This window comes from Polistes canadensis, unplaced genomic scaffold (assembly GCF_001313835.1).
Source record: "Polistes canadensis isolate GaletaPanama2010 unplaced genomic scaffold, ASM131383v1 scaffold_40, whole genome shotgun sequence".
In the NCBI taxonomy this organism is placed as follows: domain Eukaryota; kingdom Metazoa; phylum Arthropoda; class Insecta; order Hymenoptera; family Vespidae; genus Polistes; species Polistes canadensis.
Window position 1 is genome coordinate 788,239 of NW_014569587.1, and position 22,349 is coordinate 810,587.

Below are 22,349 nucleotides of genomic sequence, written 5' to 3' on the forward strand. Positions count from 1 at the left end.
TTTCAATATTGTATAAATTTAAATGTTTCCCTTATCGTCTTATAAATGATTCATATCAAAGGTTAGGTTTGCTATATTCTGTTGTGCTTTAAATGATTTCCCATTTATTTATCGTGTGTCAATGATTTAATGTAACGTTTGAAACATTTAATTGTGTGAGTGAAAAAGAAATGAAATGAGGAACATTATTATTATGTAATAAACATTTGTCATTAACAACGCACTGAAAATGGAAGAACAAATTACAACTGTTGACCACGATTCCATTAAAGATGGTAAGAGATATATATTTTAATATTACTTTTTCAATTTTACATTGTTAAATTAAACATTGTATTGGATCACGTTGTATGTTAATTTTTATTTCCTATTGTTTTATTAGATTTTTTTTTAGCCAGGGTATAATTGATTTTTTATACTATATACACACATGAATACAATTTGCAAATACTTATTAAATATTGATGGAACGAATAAATATAATTGTTCTTATTAATACAGATATAAAAATATTTGAATACTCTTATAGAAAATAAATTGGATCCATATCTATCTTACCTTTTATTTTAATATTATCATTTAAGATTTATATAGTCAGCTTATTAAATTAAGCTTTTTTAATACTGTTTACAATGTTTTTTTATGAAGCAACAATAATATAATATTATTTTATTTGGGGCTTCCTTTTTTTCTATTTGTTTCTTTCTTTTTTTGAGAAAATTATAATATTATACAAAAATTTGTATAATATAATTTTATAATTATTTGTATAATATAATATAATTTAATATATTCTTAAAAATAGTTTTTAATACGAATAATACTAAAATAAAAATCAGATCTACATTGTTTTATTCTGCATGGCCCATGTTGGAAACTCATTTAAATTAAATACATATGTACCCCAGGTACAAAATGCTCCTACAGTTATAATTATTGTTATAATAGTGGGACCTATCCCAGCAATTATAAAATCTTTCGTTTTTATATGTCCTGCTGCACTGGCAATGGCATTGGGTGGTGTGCCTACTGGTAAATGAAATGAAAATGAACAACATATAGTTGCTGGAAGCATAAGATATAAGGGATGTATTTGTAGCACCACACACTAAAAAATTATATATAAGAAAATAATTAATAATAATTTAATTTAACCATATTGAAATTGATGACATAAATTTTGCTTACCATTTCTGCTAATACTGGTAATATAATATTTGCAACAGCAACATTTGAAGTGAGTTCAGTAACAGTTTCTGCGAATATACAAACAATAGCTAATATTGCTATTGGATGTATAGAATTCAATCCTATTAATGCATTTCCAAGGATTTCTGATAGTTTAGATGATTTACTACCAGCTGATATAGCAAAACCTCCACCAAGCACCAGTATCAAACTCCAGTGCATTTTATTATGTATCATTTGCCATGTTATCATACCAGCCGATGGTTTCGTAGGACGTTTATTTGGATCATTATCGAAGGCATGCAGAAAGTCAAGTTTTGCTGGAAGTATGAAGAACAATATTGTCAAACACGAAGCTGCTGTTGAATCCTTGACTGGCCTGTAAAATAAAGCTAGAGTAATTTTGCAAGATGTAAAAAAATCAGTCATTATTATATTTATATATTAAACGTAATTTATGCAATATGTCACGAGAGTTGGTGCGATTAAACGATAAAAAATTATACTTACAAATTCGTGATGTATGATGGCCAACCTTTAACGAATCCAGGACTTCTAAAGAACCAAAGTAATACTACAATTATAAACATAATTCCAACTATAGACTCGTGCCACGAAATTGGTCCAAGTTCCTTGTATTTTTTGTCTATTACTGCACTAGCAACGCGTTCTCCTTGCGAGCCGATATCAATCGCTCTAGCATCTTTACTTTTTGGCCTGAATAAACCCATATACATTACTTGCAACCATAGCCAAGTGAGAATACCCATCAGTAACATTGTTGGTACCGAATAAAGCATCCAAGAAGCAAAACTTATACTTGGACTATTTGGAAAACGCCTAAGAAAAATGAAATATAAACATATTATAGAATGTTTCAAAATATAAATTGAGAAAATTAAAATGACATATCTATTACAGAGTTTAAAGCTAAGAATATTTACGTTTCGAAGAATCCTTTCAAAGTTAAATTTGTCCCACTTCCTACTATTGTACCAATACCACCGAGACTTGAAGCATATGCTGCTACCAAATAATACACCATCGTACTATGTGTTGGTCTTTTTGTACTATATTAAAAGTCAATAATATATCAAAAAAAAATTATCGGATATATCCATAACAAAAAAATATATAAATAAAATTTTACGTACGCAGATAAAGTCTCTGATTCATTATTAATGGTTTCGTTTTCTTGAATGAACATATCACCAAGTCCTTGCTGAAATTAATTGGACGTATTAATTAAATTCAAATAATGTAATAAGGTCAATGAACTTAACTTACTGCTTCAAGTTCTATAAGTACAGTCTCCACAATCGGTATCATCATCGCGGTAGATGCGGTATTAGAAATCCACATAGAAATGAACATCGTCACGAAAAATAGACCTAAAGTCAGTCTGAAAATATTTCATCATTAATAATATCCTCATAATTGTAATTGATATATTATCAATGATACTGACGATGTTTAATTAAAAACATAGTGTCACCTTCTATGACTGCAACCAATCATTTTGATAATCAAAAGAGCAATACGCATATGTAGACCAGAGTTTTCAATAACAACGGCGATGACCAAGCTACCAAAGAACATCATTGTGGTATCATTCATATAACAAAGGCAAGTTTCATTAGTGCTCATAATACCCATTAGAGGATAAAATACCACGGGTATGAGACCTGTGATGGGTAATGGTAGAACTTCTGTTACCCAAAACATTGCCATCAAGGCGACCACGTATAAACATCGCATCGCCAATACCTATAATAAATATATATATATATATATATATAATTATTATTGCATTTTTTATATTGATGAGTAATGGATGGTTAAAATGTTTTTCATTTTTTCATAAAGTTGTTTTTTACCGTTTCACCGAACTGAAAATCGTTAATTTATTTGAATTATCCATTAATAATACTTCATGGGTTTTATGAAATATTTTTAAACGATTACATAATATTGCGTATACTACGTAACGGTCATGTGTTTATTTCGTATCTTACTTTTATAAGGTATCAAGGCAACCTGATATCTAGTAATTAAGCCTTAACGTACATTGTACTAATTTTATAATCACAATAAAAATGAATGGTGATATATGAATATGTATAGCGAAATTTGTGCTAGTCATCAAGTTGTATTCTTCTCGTAATTTGCATATTCTGTATTGTTATATAAATACTATTATATTTATTTATTTAAATTGTATAAATAATATTACGAACCTCTTTAGTTTCGATAAATACTAATGGTAAAAGGATCAGTGGCCATAGTACAATTATAAAAGATTTCCAATATATTGCCACAAATCGTATAAGTAGAATACCCAATGACTCGTTCCTAAAATGTTTTTTATATTTTAATAATATTCTTATAAAAAAAAAAAAAAAAAAAGAAAAAAAATTGATTAATTTTCGTTACCATTAATTATTACTTACTCTCTGGCCGTCGTAACGGTAATTTCTGGATGGGGTTCCACCGTAATTGTAGACATTGTATTTTACTAAAATAAAAGAGTATTATTTGATAAGAATAATTTAGGGTTCGCTTATATGAAATAAACATTACTGATAAACTAATGATAATTGTTAATTGCATGAAATGTTGTATATATGTACATGTATTATCATTCATGAAAATAAATATAAGGAAAGTAATGATCGATATAAAGATTATGCAATTGATTTTAAAGTACAAAATACCGATAAAAAATGATTATACAATGAATTATCATTAACGGACGTTAATAGGTTTTTGCGTCTTATTGTTCGAGTTTTATTGACCATTAAATAAAAGATATGAAATACGACAACTTGGTGTTAACTTTTTATATAGATAGTTTATTTTTGAAAAAATATTAATAAAAAAAAATTGGTATACAATATTTAAAAGAAAATGTATTATAAAAATTTTGAAATTATTTAAAAAAGTACAACTTAATTCAGAATATTTTATTAAGGATAAAGATAAAAATAAACTGTTGAGCGTGTGTGTGTGTGTGTGTATGTATGTGTGCAAGAGAGAAAAGTTTGTTTTATAATGGATAAAATCGAAATATAAAATTATATATTTTGTTTACGTTCAAAGATATTAACGTCTTTAGCTATAAAATAAGTGCACGTGTATACTGATAGAACATAATTTAATAGATAAATGTAATGGAGTAAAACTAAACAGACGATGTGATGTATTGCAATCATACGATCTTGAAAGTGCAAAGGGTTAAATTTTCATCCTCTGCAGATTAATGCACGTATGTATACATATCATGCAAAAGGAATTACGCGTTGCATGTTGAATCAAAAATAAAATATGTCTCATTTTACTGTTTTGTTTTCTTCCGAGCATTAAATATTGCTGAGAGAAGGTTAGCACAGAATATTTGTGACAACAAGTAAATTCTATGATTAAATGACGTCATTTTTATTCGATAAGATGGGTCCCATACTCATTCATTTGTATAATAGTGGTTCTAATAAGATCGAGAGAAGTGGTTATCTCAAAACAAGTTCTCCTCGTACATAAGCAGAAGATAAAAAAGAAAAGAAAATCCAATCAAATAAAAATCCATTTTTCCGATACAACAATAATAAGAGGAAGAAGAAGAAGAATAAAAAGAAGAAGAAGAAGAAGAAAAAGAAGAAGAAGAAGAAGAAGAAGAAGAATGAAAATATGTACCACGCGTAACAACTCACTGGTTCCAAAATTTGATTGAAAAAATGTTGTCTTTCAAGATTTTCTATTCTTCTTCTAAAAAACAAAAAACATCAGCACAGTGTTACAGATTTATAAGGAATACATTTTGACGAAGGAAGAATCATGATGAATGAAACTTAAAAAATGATCATAAGGTGTGATCGATGTATTCCTCGAAAACAGTATAATTATAAACTTATTAAACTTATTTTTTTTGTTTAATTAATTTTAAACGATAGATTCCTTTATTTTTTATGATAGAAATAGAAGAATGCACTTAGAGCTAAACATTTGCGATAAAACGAGAAGAAGACGATTGAGAGTACGATCTAACTTTCCGTTAGTTGAAAGCACACTGGAAGACATGAAGCAAAACCACCAGAGTTTAAACGAACGATTCAAGTATCACCCCTCTCTCTCTGTCTTTCTCTTAACTCGTTCTTCTCTATTTTCTTTTTCTCTTATCCTCTTTTATTTCTCTCTCTCTCTCTCTCTCTCTTTCTTTCTCTTCCACTCTTTCACTCTTTTTCTTTTACTCTCTTACTTTTATTTCATTGAAAAAAACAATGTGAACCATTAATGGGACAGCTGTTAATTATAAGTTTCTTATATCTTAATGGATTCCATTGATAACCTTTCGTCACATTCTTTTGACGTTTTTTTCTAAGTAAAGGGCAAAGAAAATAAGAAACTCTAGAAAGATGACCATACCATTCCGAAACGTAGCAGGAAAAGCTCCTACTCTTTCACGCAAGAAAGAAACCCGTAATCCCATGATATATTAAATTGAGATCTTTTTGTTTATTTTTATAAATAAGAAAAAGTAAATTATTTTTCTTATTTTTTTTTTTTTATTCTACCTAGCGAGAAAAACTTGGAACACATTTTTATGTATGTCCTCTGTAAATCTGTAAAAAGTATATATATACGATTTATTATTTAATATTTTTATTTAATATATCTTTCTCAAGATTAAAATCTAAATATATAAGTGTACAATATTAAAACAAAACTATCTATATATGTGTATGATTTTACGCATTTTAATTAATATTATTATTTCCTTTTGCTAATACTTTTTATTCGTTATAACATATATGTTACATTTTTCATTCTCATAAAAATATACGTGAATACCGTGAAAAATTACAATTCTTTATCATCTCTTGAATTATTTTAAAACTATTAAATTTTATCTATGTTTTTTTTTAAATAGTTTGACTTCGTACGCGAACGAAGTTATTATATATATTTATAATTAAGTATATATAATTATTATTTATTATTTTAAAGTTTTGCAAAAGAAAATTCCAAAATTTATGAAACTTTAAGATCATCTTTATTTTCATTTATTTTTTATAATCCTCTTTTTTTTATAACTATTAACTGAACATAATGCAATATAATGTCATCTTTAAGTTTATTCTGATACTCGAAATTATAGTAATATCATTTATCAATTGTTCACTTTAACTGGTAATTTGGTCAAAGAGATATAAAGAAATGCATTGTCATCGATTAGCCTTTTCTTCTTTTTTAGGTAATACCAACATTAACTCGTTGAGCTCGTAATCACAATCTATTTATTCATCGTCAGAAGCAATAAAACTACATTCCTTCACACCCAGATCCCGTTAAAAGACTATGCTAATAAAATAACAATGATTGTTGCTTAAGGAAGAAAGTGAATGTAATTATTTTTAATGGAAAATATTTATTATCGAAGACGCTAAATAATTTTGGTTTGGAAAGAATGACTTAACAGGAGAATGGTTTTATGGTTTATTTTTTATTCTTTGTCGTCAGACGGATGTTTTCAAACTAACTCGATAATATAAAAACGCGCATGAACTCTGTTCGCATTAATTATTGTTACGTGTTCGAATTCTAAATAGGAAGTATTCATTCAATTAATTTAAATTATTCACTTTTGTTATTCGTTTCACGTGTACGATTTTAGTCATATGAGAAAGTAACGCATCCTCGAAACAATAGGTCATTCATAAGAAATTAACTTTACTCTAGCTCTTAACATTTTTTTATTTTTCTTCCATTTCAATCAATATACTTATTTACATATACTCCTATATTTATGCAATCTATACCAAAAATCGCTTTATCGAACAGAAAAATTATATATTTCTTTTTTGGGCCAGGTATTTGGAACGTCAGTATCATGAGCCCATAATTTTTAACAACATTGTAACTGAAAATTCATATTTTGAAATGAAAAACGCGTATTTGTAATTTTATTAATAAACCAATGTTGATTTATTTTTGTTTTATTTTTATTTTGTCGGTAAAACTACTTTTAGAACACTCCGTATTGAAAATAGGAAAATTATATTGTAATTTGCAGTATAAACATGCAATCGATTGTTCGTACAATTTATTTTTTTTTTCCTTGAAATTACCTATTTGCATATCTATCTTCTTTTCTATGCATAATTCGAGTTACCTTTCCAGACATTTATTTGTCAATCCTCTGATAATATTCGTCTTCTGTCAAAGAGGAACATTCTTGTTAGACATTTCATTCATATATCAGATAATTTTTCAAAATACATGGTATGTCTTTACTATATAATCATAGAAAAATAATGAACGACTTTTATTTATGCTGGATTTATACGAGATTATTAAAATGTTATTTTGTATATAAAAAAAAAAGAAGAAAAAGAAAAAAAAATGATTTTCAAATAACTTAACATCCTCCTTTAGAACTCGTTTGCTATTACGTAATATACACATGTATTAACGAGGAAATAACACGAAAAAAAAATTTGAACAGATAATCAAATAGATTTAAATATTAAACGTGTTTTATTTCGTTTTGATCATAAAGATAAAAAATATATCGAGTTATTAATTATGTATTAACGATTGGTTTAATATAAAATTAATTTTTTTTTTTCTTTTTTTGACAATTAAGTCAATAAAATAAACGAGAATAATAATTAATGCTTTTATTACACGTATTATTATCATTTCTTCACTACAAACATTATTATCACATAATGATACTTTACAGTAGGATAAGTATGAAAGGATAACGAATATGATAAATTAAGAGAAAGATTGACATTAAAATGTCGTAGGTGTATCTTTGTTCGAATGATGAAACATTCTTTTAAATTAAAGTTGAGCATGTTTAGCATTATCTAGTCGTAGGTTTATTTCAAATATTATTCGATATAAAATAAAGCGTTTGTAGATTTTATTAACTTATCTAAAACTAATCTGTTAACATTAAGAACTAATCACTCGTTTAGTTAGAATAAACAAATACAACAATACCTTAATTTGTTTTTTTTTAATTAATTAATTAGATTGATCATGGATATTAAAGAATATAATGAATCAACACCACACTTTCTAGCCGTGTAAATGCGACTTTATAATTTCGTTTCGACAAATTTTGGAATGATATCACCACTATCTCCTATATAAAGATAAAATATCAAAAACTATACAACATACAAAGGATTTATTTGTACATTCTCTTATTCATTTTTAAAATCCACGGTAAAATAGTCATTTTTCATATAAAAAAAAAAATTGAATGGAACATTGTTCTATATTAATTTCTAATTGAATCAAAAATAACAGACACGGCTACCATTCAAGTTCGACACTGACACTTAACTAACATTTGCATTTCGGATAGTGCCAGAAAATGTATAGCCGGTTTGGATCTAGTTCAAATTATTTCGAAGGTTATTACTGTTTAAAAAAACAGGTATTACTTTTCACCTTTCAATGCCTTTTGACAACGTAAGAAAAAAAAACAAAAATATATTAGTTGGTTGCAATCATAAATATAACTAATGTATATGCGTCAAAAAATAATTAATACTTTTGTTTCTGCTAATTGTGTTATAGTAAAAAAGATATTTGTAAATGATTTAGGAGATTTCAAAAATTAGTATCTTCCTTTTTATTATGCCTGTAGCTTATCAATTGATAATAATTTCAAAAAAAAAATCAAGTGCTATTTTGGTATAGTACCATTACAATGAAACATATTCTGTGTTTGACGAGCATACTCGTTATCACATCATTCAAACGATGCAGTTAATAAAAAAAATGTTAATGCTATCAACAAATTCTTAATAGTATGGTCTTATCTCTTGAAATCTTGATTGTATATTTCAAAATTTATTCAAATAGATTTTGCATTATATATCCAAATAAAAACAAACAAATTATATATCAATTTGTATATCATTTATGGGTTTAATGCAAAAAAATTCCTAAAATTTTTCTATTCTCGGCGCCCTTCCTAAACCCAGATTTTCTCAAAACACCCTATATCAAATTCTAACAAATTCGCCTTGCAGAATAAATAAAACGTGTTCTTTTTTGTAGATGCTTTTGTAAGCAGTTAATACGAACAATAAGTGAGTTAATAATTTGCACCAAGTTCGCAAAATTTCGTATCCTACTACATCGAATTGAAATTAAAAATAAAATTATGAAAGTTTTAGAATATTTAGAGATGCCTTGTTGGGAAATCGCGACTCCCTGAAACACTGCAGCGCATTTTTTGAAAATCATTGGTTTAATGTATGATCGAGAGTATGTAAGAGTTTGAATATCCTTTTGTAATCCTATGTTATTTTTCTTACAGAAAAGTATAGAATATATGCCAGCATTTCTTTTGCGGTGATACTATTAGGAATTGGAGTACCACTATGGTGGTACATGACAACTGTACCGCGGGTGGCACTTCCTTACTCTGGAATCGATGATTTATCAAATTTGGAAATTAGAATCAAAATGAAGATCATTGTTGCTGCTTTAACTGATGAACGAGCTACGGCACTAACTGAAGAAATAAGAAGAACATTCGAAGATAGTGGTATTTTCTTTCTACTATGTTTAGATATTTCTTTTGATCGTAATCGTATATTTAAATTATTAGAGTCCTTGTTACTCGAAACTAACTTCCCATTAAAATACGTGAGTAGAATAGCCTTAGGAATTTTTTATAGGTCTATTGTTGACATTGACCTCTTTTAAAGTATGCCACAAGTGCTGAATTTCATGTATAGAATTTAAAGAGATATCTATATATGTTAATGTTTGACATACATAATGCACATAATATTATAGATTGTTTGATCAGTTCCGTAATTAACCGTTAGTCATGCAGAATTCATTATTTATTAAAATTTATCACGTCATTGTATCATTTCAGAGATCTACGATTTGGAAGTTGTATATCAAGTGGTATCTAGCAATCTTTTGGCATTCGCATTTGCCCATCATGAATTGGAAAAAATTGCTTCTACTTTCGATTTGGACGTAGGGAATCTTTTACTCTTAGAATCCCCAAATCTTAATGATGCTGTACTCGTTGGTTCGAAAAGAACTATATACTTCTCGATTGAAACAAGCAAGTTCTTATTTTCAACAATAATTTTCATATTTCATAATGTGAGTAAATAACGTTAAAACGATCAAAATCTTGTTTAGGTAATGCAAAATTAGTACAAGTACTATCCGAATGGATCCTTCGTGAAAAGTCGTTAGATCTTACTAAAAATGCTCTTACAAATCCAACTAATTACAGTCTCGACGAAGAAAATAGACGAAGATTTCCTGCAAGTTCAGCATACGATGTTCTGATAACTTTGGTGAATCCCGATCCTGAAACACTACAAATCAATTGGGATCTCCAGGCGATGTCTGAGGGTATATATTATATTAAATAATCATTCACATAGACGATTGTTATATACACATATAGCAAATGTTCATAAATAAATGTGTCTATTTTATTTAGAGTACATAGAGCCATACCTCGATCAATTATCGATGATAAGCAATTTTTCGGTGAAGTCACAGTGGTTATATTTCTTACCACTAAGCGTTAATCTAATAACTGTTCCCGACAGTAGCTGGAAAGGTAAACATTATGCTCTGGTGGAAGATGTTTTACCTCATATTGTAACACCATTAGAAAAAAAATTAGGTAAAACTTTACTTTTACGAATTATTAAAAGAAATATTAGGATATTTCTCTTTGATTCTTTATATTAAAAAAAAAAAACCATGAATTATCTTATTCTAGCATCTCAAGTGAGTCTTCATCCGTGTATAAATTTCGTAGCATATGTAGTTTCATGTGATAATGCTCCCTTACATATTTATGCACGTAAAGGCCACAAATTAAAGACTGACGGTGACGTCGAAGCATTTCTATCTCCAAGGTACGTAGTTTTTTTTTTTATAAAAGAGATATTTTTTCTCTTTCTTTCTCACTCTTAATATTAATAATTATTATATATATATTAGATGGGGTGGTGTTGTGTTCGCGAATCCTCCATCTGAAGCATGCGAAGCTGCAGCATATGGTAACGTTACTACCATTGTTCCCGACGAAGCCACTATCATCGGGATATTTCTTGCACAACTAAGATTACTTTTAGGCATTCCAGAAATGGTAATTCATTTGAAAAAGAAACCCAGTTTGTTAATTAATCAATAAAAATATTCCATTTTTAATTTCAGAAGCCTATAAGCAGTGTAACTGTAGTACCACTGGTTGGATTGAAATCACGTGATTGGGAAGTAGATGCTTTGCTGCGAGTTCGTGCTATGGAGCAGTTAACTTCCGCTAAGTTAACATTGCAATCATTAGCTCAACTTCTCACAGAAATCAATCGTATCGTTATTACTGATGTTGTAGGAAATAGAATAAAGATTGCCCTAGATTTAGTGGAACGTTCTGCCGAACTCCTTAAAAATGGTGATCTTATGAATGGTTTTATGCTTAGTAAAGATGCATTTATTACTGCTGAAGAAGCTTTCTCCGATCCAACTTTGTTAGCACTTCTATATTTTCCAGAAGACCAAAAGTAAGCCATTCTTTCTTTTTCCTTCCTTTACTTAATTTTCTATGTCAACAAATCGTTCTTAATTGTAATTACTCATTCTTTCAGATATGCCGTATATACACCTTTATTTTTACCGGCAATGATTCCCGTTTTGTTGTCTCTTAAAACTATACAACAGTATTACAGAGGTGGGAAAACCAACGTGAAAAAGGTAACTGGTCAAAATAAAACGAACGAAGATTCAACAAAAGTAAAAGACGAGAAAGTAGAATAATATAAATAACTTAATTTAATACATTGAGATCTACAAGCAATTTTTATTCGAAATAAAGAGTTAAAGTTGAAGGGGATTTTTGTTTTTTCAAGGTAGTAATAGAAATAATTTTGTTTTTTATTTTGGTAACATATGTATATGTATGTGTTTAGAGATTATTTTACTGTTCATTATAAATTTAATTTCTGTTCATTATAAAAGCTCTTTACACTTTCAATCTTTACACATTTATAAGAAAAATGTCAGGAAAGCGTAAAAATAATTTGCTTTAACAAAAAAAAAGAAAATGAAAAAATGTGTGAAATAATGAATATTCTTCAAAAAGAAGAGTATGATAAATGACTCTTCTTTCTTGAGCCATTTGTAATGTTCAGTTGCGAATTAAGTCTCTGAGCGTCAAACAATGTGAAAGTTACAAATAAGTAATTGCACTCTTTTTTTTTTTCTTTCATACATAAAAATTCTAGTTGCCTATAATTTTCATTTTTCTAATTATGACAAATGAAATTTTTCGCATGTCATAATGTAACGTTAAGAAGACGTTCTACCATGTGTACATATATATTTATTCGTGTACACGATGGAGACTTACACTTAACTCGAGCAAACATACCACCCTCCCATACAATCATTTTATCAAATTTGAGATTAATTATCATTAGATCGTTAGAAATAACTAATAGTCTATTTACACGTATATCAAATCAATCCTCAACCAGTTACCACAAGATTACAAAAACTTGCAAGTTAAATTACTATAAAAAATGTGTCCATCTACCATAGGAGATTATTTGTATCATCGTTTATACAAAAAAAAAAAAAAAAAAAAAAAAAAAGGAAACAAAAATCATTTCGTGAAGCAAACACGTATAAAATAAAATAAAATTATTAGCTGCACTCTTTCGCCTTCACTAATGTTTCTACAAAATAAAAAAATAATAATTACAATCGCAGATGGTATTTGAAATAAGATATAATTAAAAAGTAATTAAAAAATATATTCTCTATCAAAAAATAAAATATAAAATAAATATTAATTTTGAACTCTATAGAAATATATATTTTTTTTTTCATTTATATATTGCTTTGTTTTATAAAACAAACAAAAAAAAAGCTTTTTTAATTGTAAAAAAAACTCGCGATCCTACAGTAGTGCGCACAATATGTTATTCTATTATATATTAGTCAATAATAAAAGTGTAAGAAAAAAAATATATCTTTATACGAAAAACAATCGCGCTATAATAAGATATTAACAATTATTATTATTATCTTGAAATGTCAGTAATACTAATATAAGTTTTAGTTAATATTTGTAGAAACAAGAATGATAAACAATTTGTATTGTCTCCACCCGTTGTCCCGTAAATCTCAAATGGTAGTTGGACATCGTATAATAAAAATAAATTAATCGTCGAATCTATGATCTTATTCGTACGAAAAAATAGAAAAAAGAAGAGGAGTTAAGTCAACAGGGACTTTGAACTAGCTGTATCGCATGTTGCAGTGCATCAGCGATATTCTGAAAAACAGGTACACCTTCGCGCTTTGCATAATCCGACAGGTACATCCTTCCCCGATTATAGTCTTTCGTGGCTTGTTCGGTTAACTAAATTTTTATCAGAATATAATATATATTTATAGAATTTAATATTTAATAAGAAAATATACGATAATATTAAATAATTATGAGATCTCACCTTTTCACCAGAAATAATACAACCTTCAGGAAGAGTTTGAACGCACAGGACAAGCTTAGCACGTATTCCAATCATGTGAGCTGCTAATGCCATTATGGCAATGCCACGAGAGTGCTGCGGTACAATTAATAGGATTAACCGCGAATTTTTCATCCTTTGTAACTCATGTGGCAATACCCTTACGTTGTACTCATTCAGGCTTGGTCGATATAGAGTCAAACCCATAGACCTTAAAAATGTATTAATTATAAGCAAGTCACGGATATTCTGATAAGAAATATTCATGAAATTTTAAATGCTCACTCAATTAATGGAGCTGCAGAAGATTCTAACCAATACAGATCTTTAGTGACCACTCCAACATACAGGTCTCTCTTTTCAGACTCTGGTATTAAGGAGTTAGTCCAATCTAAAAAGTTTGTGTACACGTACATTTATAAATATATCTCTGTCCTTTTTCAATAATGAATTAAATTATATTAAACGATCGAGATAAACTACTTCTACGTCGAGATCACGATAAGATTTGTTGAAGGTAGATGTGCGAAATACGAGTCAGACTAAGTGGGAAGTTGCAGAGAAAATCATAAATATACCTAGGAAACGCGTAAAAGGGTGTACAATAGCTCTGCGTAGAAATTTTGAGGCCTTCCTACATAATATACTCCAAACTGAAGGTATCTCACTTTCACAAGAAACTCCATTGTTCTTCATCCGCCATGAAGCTTCGCTGGCTAAAGTGTAAAACTGTTCGAAGTTTATCCGCGATTCTGCTGGATCACTCCCCTTCCCTGGAAAGCCATCGATCACGCTTCTGTACGTTTCTACAAGACATTACAAATATTTTTGCAAATCAAAATATATAATGCTCGTGACATATTTTATTTAAATGTTTATGTATAAAATTTACGTATATACATTACCTGATTTATTTACAGCATTGAGCAGATCTGAAACTGACACATTACATTTTGTGTTTGTCTGTAAGGCTACCCAAGCCTGAAAATATCATAAATAATAAGGTACCATTCATTTATTCCTAGATTTGTTAATATATGGAGATGTGTACTAACTTCTCTTAAACTTATTGTACCACTATCATTAATGTCCAAAGATTTAAAAATCTCTCTTAACATTCTGTAAAAAAGAAATGGAATAGGTCGTTAAAATATTGTTTTCATATTGATATTTTATCAATTAAAACCTCACAATTGCAATATTTATTTACATTATATCGGACCCATTTTGACTTAGAGAGATTCTCATAGGTCTCACCCCATCATCAGCATGTAAGTCCTGTACGTTTATTTGTTCGCGCAAAACCTAAACAAATTCACATCATATATTTTAATGCTTTTTTGTTTGATTTTATTTTTGTTACCTTAGATGTACAATTTAGAGCAATCGACACACTTTCGAATATAGGTATCCTGTTTCTTTCCATAAAATATTGAAGTACAAGCAATCCATTCATTAAATCATAGTATTCCCTATAATATATAAATACGTTTATATTTCTATATTATTTTGTCTTTGAAATAATTAATATTACATACTGTGATGAAACACTTTCTCCGAGTATAGTCTGATCTTGCCGGTACGGATAAATTACAAGAATCAGAGATTCACTCCTAGTTGCTGCCAATTGAGCTGCTTCTATAATTCCTGCACTATTACGAGTTTGATTATCAATTACAAAAAGCAGAACACGTGCTGTTTGTTTTGCTTCATATTCCTGAGCTATAAGCTCTGGACCCCATTGTGATACTTGCTACAATATATTTCATCTATTAACATCTACAGTTTTATATTAAATTCTGAATCCTCTAATAGAGTAATAAAGCTTACAGGATTATAGTAAGTAATTCCAAGTCTTTGAAGTGTCGGTATTGCTATCTCTGACCTCCAGGTGGTTGGATTACAAGAGCCACCCAAAAATACCTCATATGCCATTCTCTCTGGAAAAATAAATAATTTAAGTTTATATTTGTCTTCATGTATTAAAGACAATTTTTTAAATTCACTACTCACTTGAACCAATTTTGTGATTAGTATCCTTTCCATCACAGTGTAAAAAATGAGAGGTGCTCATAGGAACGACTGTTCTATAATTAAATAGAAACAAAATAAATAATTTGTCTTTATAAGCATTATACAGTGATCCAATATTATCACACTCAAACAATAATACATTTTTTGCAGCAGGATTTGATATTTTTGTTGTTTAATCATTGAATACAACAATGTAAAGTTAATAAATATAGGAAAAGTGGTGTTGGAGTGTGGTAATAGGATACTTTTCATTGTTACTTATTATCAGAATTTATCTAATTCAATTAAATATTGCACATACTTCCAAATATCAAATCCTCTTGCAATGAGAAACAGCTTATGTTGTTTCATCATCATTAAAATATCCTCATAGCTATCTTAACCAACTGTTCAATATTTTCTGCCTGTAACAAAGATTTATTTTTAACAGATTATTGATTTTACAAAATAAAAATTATTATTGTGTGTATACGTAAACAATTAATATTCATTTTTGTTGTGTTGTAAAACCCATTCGACGTTATTAAATATTTAGATATACACATATCGTAAAACAGTAAATATATTTAAAGATTTTACAATACCCTCTTTCGCACAGAAGTGCCAGTTCTGCGGCAAATATGCAGAACTCCTCAAACATTATACAGGAATCTGTACTGATCCCATAACAATTCTCAACATCGTCCAGCACGCCTTGCGGCTGTAACCAGTTCGGGAAGAACAGCATTGTGTATATTCTTTTTATCTGAAATATGCATGACAGATAAATTATTTTCTATATAGAACACGATGTTATTATCATCAAATAAACCATTTATAGACTGTATTAAATATTACTTACAAAACTGGGTCAAGTGGCAAACTGAGCAGCCCTTGGTCAGTGCACAACAAGTATTCATCGTTTAAAAGAACTCTTTTAATCCAAATACGTTCTTCCAAAAACAAAGGTATATTCCAAATTCCTGACAGACTTTGGATTCAAGTGTTTCTGTATAATAAAATAAATAACCGCGATATTCTTTCTTTCTTATTACAACAAATGACAGAATACAAATCAAAAATTAAGTTTAAATTAATGGAAAAATAGTATTGTGAAATTACCAAACACGTAAATCAATGGAACACAAAACTGATATATTTAATGATAAAAAAGAAAAGAAAACAAGAAAATTTAGATTCTCATAGGATTCTCAAATAAGAATACAAATTAACGCGTTTACAGCTGGAAATATTATTTGAAAAGGTGCGTAGGAGAAGACGCTTTTGGACGGATTGTGAAAATGAAGGAAGGAAGGAGGGAGGGAGAGAGGTAGATAGAAAGAAAGAGAGAGAGGGAGAGAAATCGTGTAAGAAAAAAAGAAAAAAGAGAAAGAGTAAACGATAAATCGTAGCTGAGCACTCCTGCTGATCATTCGATAGAAAAGCGATGGTCGAGAGTAACAGCACACAAACAAACAAACATACACACAGACACACACACATACAGAGCGCACTAACCTTGGTGTTTCGGTACTGCATACCCACGCACAAAGAACATATACGGTAAACGTCAAAGAAAAAGTCATAAATGTTGAGAGCATTTGATGATGCACCCTTGATCTTGGATCTCCGATGAAAATAGAAAAATATCGGGGCGATGATCGATAGTCCACAAACGTGCGTATCAGAAAAATGTATACGTTCGTGTTGAGCTCCGCGTATTCCTGCTATTGCTCATACTTATTTATACACCGTTATATTTAAAATGAAAGACCGTGTCGCCGGATATCAGCGGGAGCTGGACGTCAAACGAACAATATTATCAAGAAAGCTTCGTTAAATCGACTGACAACGTTCTTAACTATATAAAATACCCACGTTATAGCGCGACGCGTTTATCCAACACAACACACACCACTTCTTCTATCTTTTAACAGTCAAACAGGAGCCAAAAGAGTAGTGTTAGTAACGAGTGAACCAGAAGCTGGCGCTACCGTGTAAAGCGCATCGTGCTGCGCTTGACATGTTTTGCTCCCGCTTCTTTTATCCCTTTCATTTTTTTCCCCTTTTTTTTTATTTTTTTTTTTATTTTCTGTTCTTTTCTTTTATTTTTTTTAGACAGAGAGTTCTTTCTTATACTCTCGATATAAAGCAAATTTTGAACAAACTATTATCTTCGAAATTACTTAAGATATCCAATTAACATTTTCGATCTTTACATTTCATATCAAAATCTTAAATGAACGTGCGTGTCTGCTGCTTTTATCTTTATGTATCTACTCTATCGTTCTGAACAATTGGGTTAATTCGTTTAACATTTATAAATGCATATATAAATAAAAAAAAAAAAAGAAGATTAAGGTATTTACAATCAAGGATTCACAAGTAATTTCGGTTCAATCCAATTTCCGGTTTCAAAATGGCGGGCATTTGAAAAAGTACAAAAATTTATATGAAATCTTTAAATCAACTTAAAAATAAATTAAAGATTTTCTATAGAAATATTACTAATGATCTTAACCATTAACGTGAACTACATTAGTCGTGCCTATACACTCTCTCTCTCTCTCTCTCTCTCTCTCTCTCTCTCTCTCTCTCTCTTTTTCTCTCTCTCTTTCTCTCTCTCTCTCTCTCTCTCTTTCTCTCTCTCTCTCTCTCTCTTTCTCTTTCTTTCTCTCTTTCTCTGCGTGTGTCTTATATAGAAATATTACTTTCGATATTACCATGTAGCACAATCGTTCATTAAACTTGTAGAATATTTCCGTTTGTTATAGAAAAAGTTAATAGAAATGACTTTAGAATAAATAATAAAAATATAATATCAAATACGAAGAGTGGACGACATTTTTCTCTTACCCGCGCGCACCGACCGACTCAAAACAACTGGTTTTTCAAGGAATGACGTAAACTTCCAACAATGAGACCCTCGCCCCACTCCCTTTTACCACCTCCTCCACAACGAACATCTAGTACTACTTGCTTCTAGTCTTTTGATGGTAGGGGAATATAAGACTGGGTGGTGGTGGTGGAGGTGGCGATGATGGAAGTGGTGGTATGGTATGGTGATGTGATGTTGATGGTGGTAGTGAGGCAGCACGTTGCTTTTCGAATTTTACATCCTGCAAATTACATTTGTGTCATTCCTCATGAGATCACATCACATATATAAATATCGTATAAGCGAGGAGCCTTTTATATATACATATATATATATATATATATATATATATATATATATATATATATGTATGAAGCAATACATTCATTTGATCATTCATTATTCTGAATCAATCAGAGTTATCCTCAGAAGTAAAGCGGCAAGGATTCGAAAATGATATGCGTCGATCATAAGAAAAGGGAAGGGGTAGAGATGACGTTTGATTTTCTTTCTCTTTTCCTCATGCCTCTCTTTTGAGCACTCTCCTTGGCGCACACCGATAACCTTTCAAATCGAATCTTAATCGCCGTTTGCCTCCGTAGTAAAAGGGAGTCCCATGTGCGAAATGTTGAACGCGGTTTTTGATCAAATATGGTATCGCTAGCGCTTGTTACGCTTTGTTGATCGAATCTTACTTTTACGCCGTCCTAATAGAGTGGGCGTCTTAAGAATTTCAATTCGCTCTAAAGAAGGGAAGAATCGTTTTGCTTTGAAGGAGTATTTCCTTTTCACATTATCATTATTATTTCTTCATTATCGAAGAATTTCGAAAAGAAATTTTTATTAACATTACGCGCAAAACCATACTAACGTACTAAACGAAGGGATGAATCGAGAATTGTATTTAACGATGATGATGATAATAACGAGATGACAAATACAATATTGTATATAAAAGGTTGCAATATCTTGATAAAATATTTTCTGACGAAGAAGCCGAACTGAGATGATACAATCGTTTATAAATTATATGTTATTATGACACATACTTATATCATGTGACATGTGTATATATTGCCATACGTATGAGTATATACGACGTCATACCACTTTCTTATCGTGTGATCTTTACGTACGCAGCATGTTTTGTACAAACAAAGAATCCAAACGATTTCTTTTTTTTCTTTTTATTCCTTAACTTTTCTTTTTCAACTTAAGCGCGGCCAATTGATCTTCTTCCTATTTGTTGAAAATCCACGAAGTTTAAATGTAAGCTCGACTTTTTATCGAAAGTCAATTATTCGTCATATTCATGTGAATGCCTATAAGCGCAGATAAAAAATAATCTCTCTCTTTGTTATTGATCTGATTAAATGATAAATTAGTTTACATTTGTTAACAGCTATATCGAAGTATTATCTTCTTTTTTATTGATCTGTTATTGTCCAAATAGTTCCATGACTGTAACGTTTATTTTCTTTGATAAAATTGTTTAAACTTTGACAAAAAACTATTTATTCGTTTAGTTCTTCGCGTAGCAACTATTTTGATTACTGCAATATTATTTGGATATAATTTAAATACGATTTTATATCAACTATTACCAACTATTTTTCTGGACAATTAAAAAGGATTACATTTGATTGGTTATTCACAAAATGTTCAAATGGGCGTTTTCATTGTATCTTACTTTCAGCGAATGCTTTGTAAATCGTTAATAAAATGTATACGATTTCTATCTTGTGAACTGAGCAGTATATGTTCGATTTTAGTTTGTTTTCAAGAAATTCCTTCTTATAAATTACATATTCTATGGCATATATAGCTATTTTAGCGGCGTTTGCATTATTCTCGAAAGTGCAAGAACGTTGTAAACACGTACGTTAAATGACAAATATATTGTTATAATATTGTGATTAATTAAATATTTTATATAATGGTATAATTAGAGTCTCACGATGTTGGGTATAATTGTATCTGGTCGTCTAGTAAGTATATTTTTTAATTACACATATTGATAATATTCTTATCGTTATTCCGATACTAGTCATTAATATCCTTTGATCGAAATATTTGCATCTACTTGAAGATTTTGTTAATTTTTAATGTTAATTAGATTTTGTATCGATTACTAATATTTCTGACACATTAAGAAAATATTTAATTATTGTTATAAATAGTTCTTTATCTTTTAGGTTCAGACGGATTTTCAACAAATTGGAGAAAATCAATTTTTAATCACTGTACTCGATGCTGATAATATAAATCATATTGTAGTGTTTCTTACAGGCACTATTCCATTCCCTGATGGAATGGGTGGTGCAGGTAATAATGATTTCAATAATACTTTATTATGCTTCTTCAATTCAATCATGCATATAGGTCGTAATAAATTTAATTTTCTTTCAGTATATTTTAGTTGGCCAGATTCAAATGCACCACCAAACTGGCAGTTTCTAGGATTTATTTCTAATCTTAAACCGTCTGCCATATTTAAAATATCTACGCTAAAGAAAAATCATGAATTTGAAAATAGTAATTTAGGAATATTTGGAGTTGGCAAGATATCTCACGTAGCACAAATAGGCATTTCTGTTGAACCATTGAATGTGATAGAGCAGCAAGCAGCTACTGTTACCGAAGCTGCAACTAATTCTTTTGTAGAATTTGTACAGAAGATGCTTACAAGCTTTATAAATTATGCATCCAGTTTTACTGTGACTCAAGCACAGATGACTCCAAATCCTACAGAAAATTTTGTACCATTGTCTACTGTACAAGGATGGTATGAAACCTTTGAAAGAAGATTACAACAAAATCCTAATTTCTGGAAAGCGTGATGAAGATTCAGAATGGGAATTAGTTAGGTTCTACATAATTTTTGTTCGTAGCTTTAAAAGAATCTGTATGTTACCTACACTTCTCTAGCATTTTTATATTATGTCTGCGACATAAAATCAACTTTTCTGTATTTTCAAAAGGTAATTAATTCCTTTGCAATTTTTGTTTAAGTAAGAATATTTTAATACCCTAATTAAGCATGAATAGAAAAGCATATTAGTCATTCTAATAGATGAAAAATAATATTCATATCATTTTTCATTTTATTATAATCAATAAATGCATTTAATGCACCAATACAAATCCATGTAAGATACATCATCGATATAGAAATATGTATTTACATAATGTCACATAGTATACTTGATGCAAATGCTTAGGAAATATATTATTTAAAATTAAAGATGAAATAACAATTTTGAATAAAAATAATGATTAATATTAAGGTAATTACACGTCATTTTTCTATAACTGCTGATGCAATTTGTGGTTGATTAATTTGTATAAACCAATAAACATGTATATATTTTTCTTGATCCTTACAAAATTATCAATGCTGTGACATATTAAATTATGATACAAGATTATGAAATAATATACAAATTGAATGATGTGAATTGTTATTTGCAAAATTAAATAAATTTTCAATCCAAAGAAAAAGAGAAACTAATTTTGAGCTTCATAAAATACACAGATACTTTTATAAAATAAAGTAATTAACAAAGAGAAAGAAATAATGAAAACGTCAGGTGATAACAATGTTTATATACACGATTAAAAAAATGTTTAAGAAGCAAAGTCCGTTGTATTTTGATTACGATTCAAATATAATCGTTGTTAGATGATCGAGTATAACTATTGGAGAAAATGTTACAAGCGTTTACAAA

The 22,349-nt window shown here is 29.2% G+C and overlaps 2 protein-coding genes across 2 annotated transcripts; one reads left to right on the top strand and one right to left on the bottom strand.

Moving 5' to 3' along the window:
- Positions 1-835: 835 nt before the first annotated feature.
- Positions 836-17,958, bottom strand: LOC106784749. Its single transcript, XM_014744602.1, has 23 exons — positions 17,262-17,958; positions 16,606-16,752; positions 16,349-16,509; positions 15,744-15,817; positions 15,561-15,670; positions 15,269-15,483; positions 15,094-15,202; positions 14,941-15,035; positions 14,786-14,849; positions 14,636-14,711; positions 14,399-14,536; positions 14,016-14,121; positions 13,713-13,941; positions 13,486-13,621; positions 3,639-3,699; positions 3,426-3,540; positions 2,684-2,955; positions 2,476-2,590; positions 2,343-2,410; positions 2,133-2,258; positions 1,699-2,028; positions 1,189-1,567; positions 836-1,108 (listed from the first exon to the last, which is right to left on the bottom strand). Exons 3-23 carry the CDS (start codon positions 16,489-16,491, stop codon positions 842-844), a joined length of 3,228 nt encoding a protein of 1,075 aa, XP_014600088.1. The 5' UTR covers positions 16,492-16,509; positions 16,606-16,752; positions 17,262-17,958; the 3' UTR covers positions 836-841.
- Positions 17,959-20,439: 2,481 nt separating this feature from the next.
- On the top strand, positions 20,440-21,912 carry LOC106784752 (protein OPI10 homolog). Its single transcript, XM_014744606.1, has 3 exons — positions 20,440-20,609; positions 20,817-20,946; positions 21,031-21,912. The coding sequence occupies exons 1-3, from the start codon at positions 20,580-20,582 to the stop codon at positions 21,459-21,461; spliced, it is 591 nt and encodes a 196-aa protein (XP_014600092.1). The 5' UTR covers positions 20,440-20,579; the 3' UTR covers positions 21,462-21,912.
- Positions 21,913-22,349: the final 437 nt, after the last annotated feature.

What these genes read in the sequence shown, in the direction of transcription:
- LOC106784749 (XM_014744602.1), bottom strand. Translation starts at nt 16,491, where the DNA reads ATGCTGTTCTTCCCGAACTGGTTACAGCCGCAAGGCGTGCTGGACGAT. An exon ending in GTACAATAAGTTTAAGAGAA is followed by an intron (nt 14,712 to 14,785) that starts GTTAGTACACAT and finishes TGATATTTTCAG; the next exon opens with GCTTGGGTAGCCTTACAGAC. An exon ending in ACAGCTAGTTCAAAGTCCCT is followed by an intron (nt 3,700 to 13,485) that starts GTTGACTTAACT and finishes TATTTTAGTAAA; the next exon opens with ATACAATGTCTACAATTACG.
- LOC106784752 (XM_014744606.1), top strand. Translation starts at nt 20,580, where the DNA reads ATGTTGGGTATAATTGTATCTGGTCGTCTA. An exon ending in TAATTGTATCTGGTCGTCTA is followed by an intron (nt 20,610 to 20,816) that starts GTAAGTATATTT and finishes TTTATCTTTTAG; the next exon opens with GTTCAGACGGATTTTCAACA. An exon ending in TGATGGAATGGGTGGTGCAG is followed by an intron (nt 20,947 to 21,030) that starts GTAATAATGATT and finishes ATTTTCTTTCAG; the next exon opens with TATATTTTAGTTGGCCAGAT.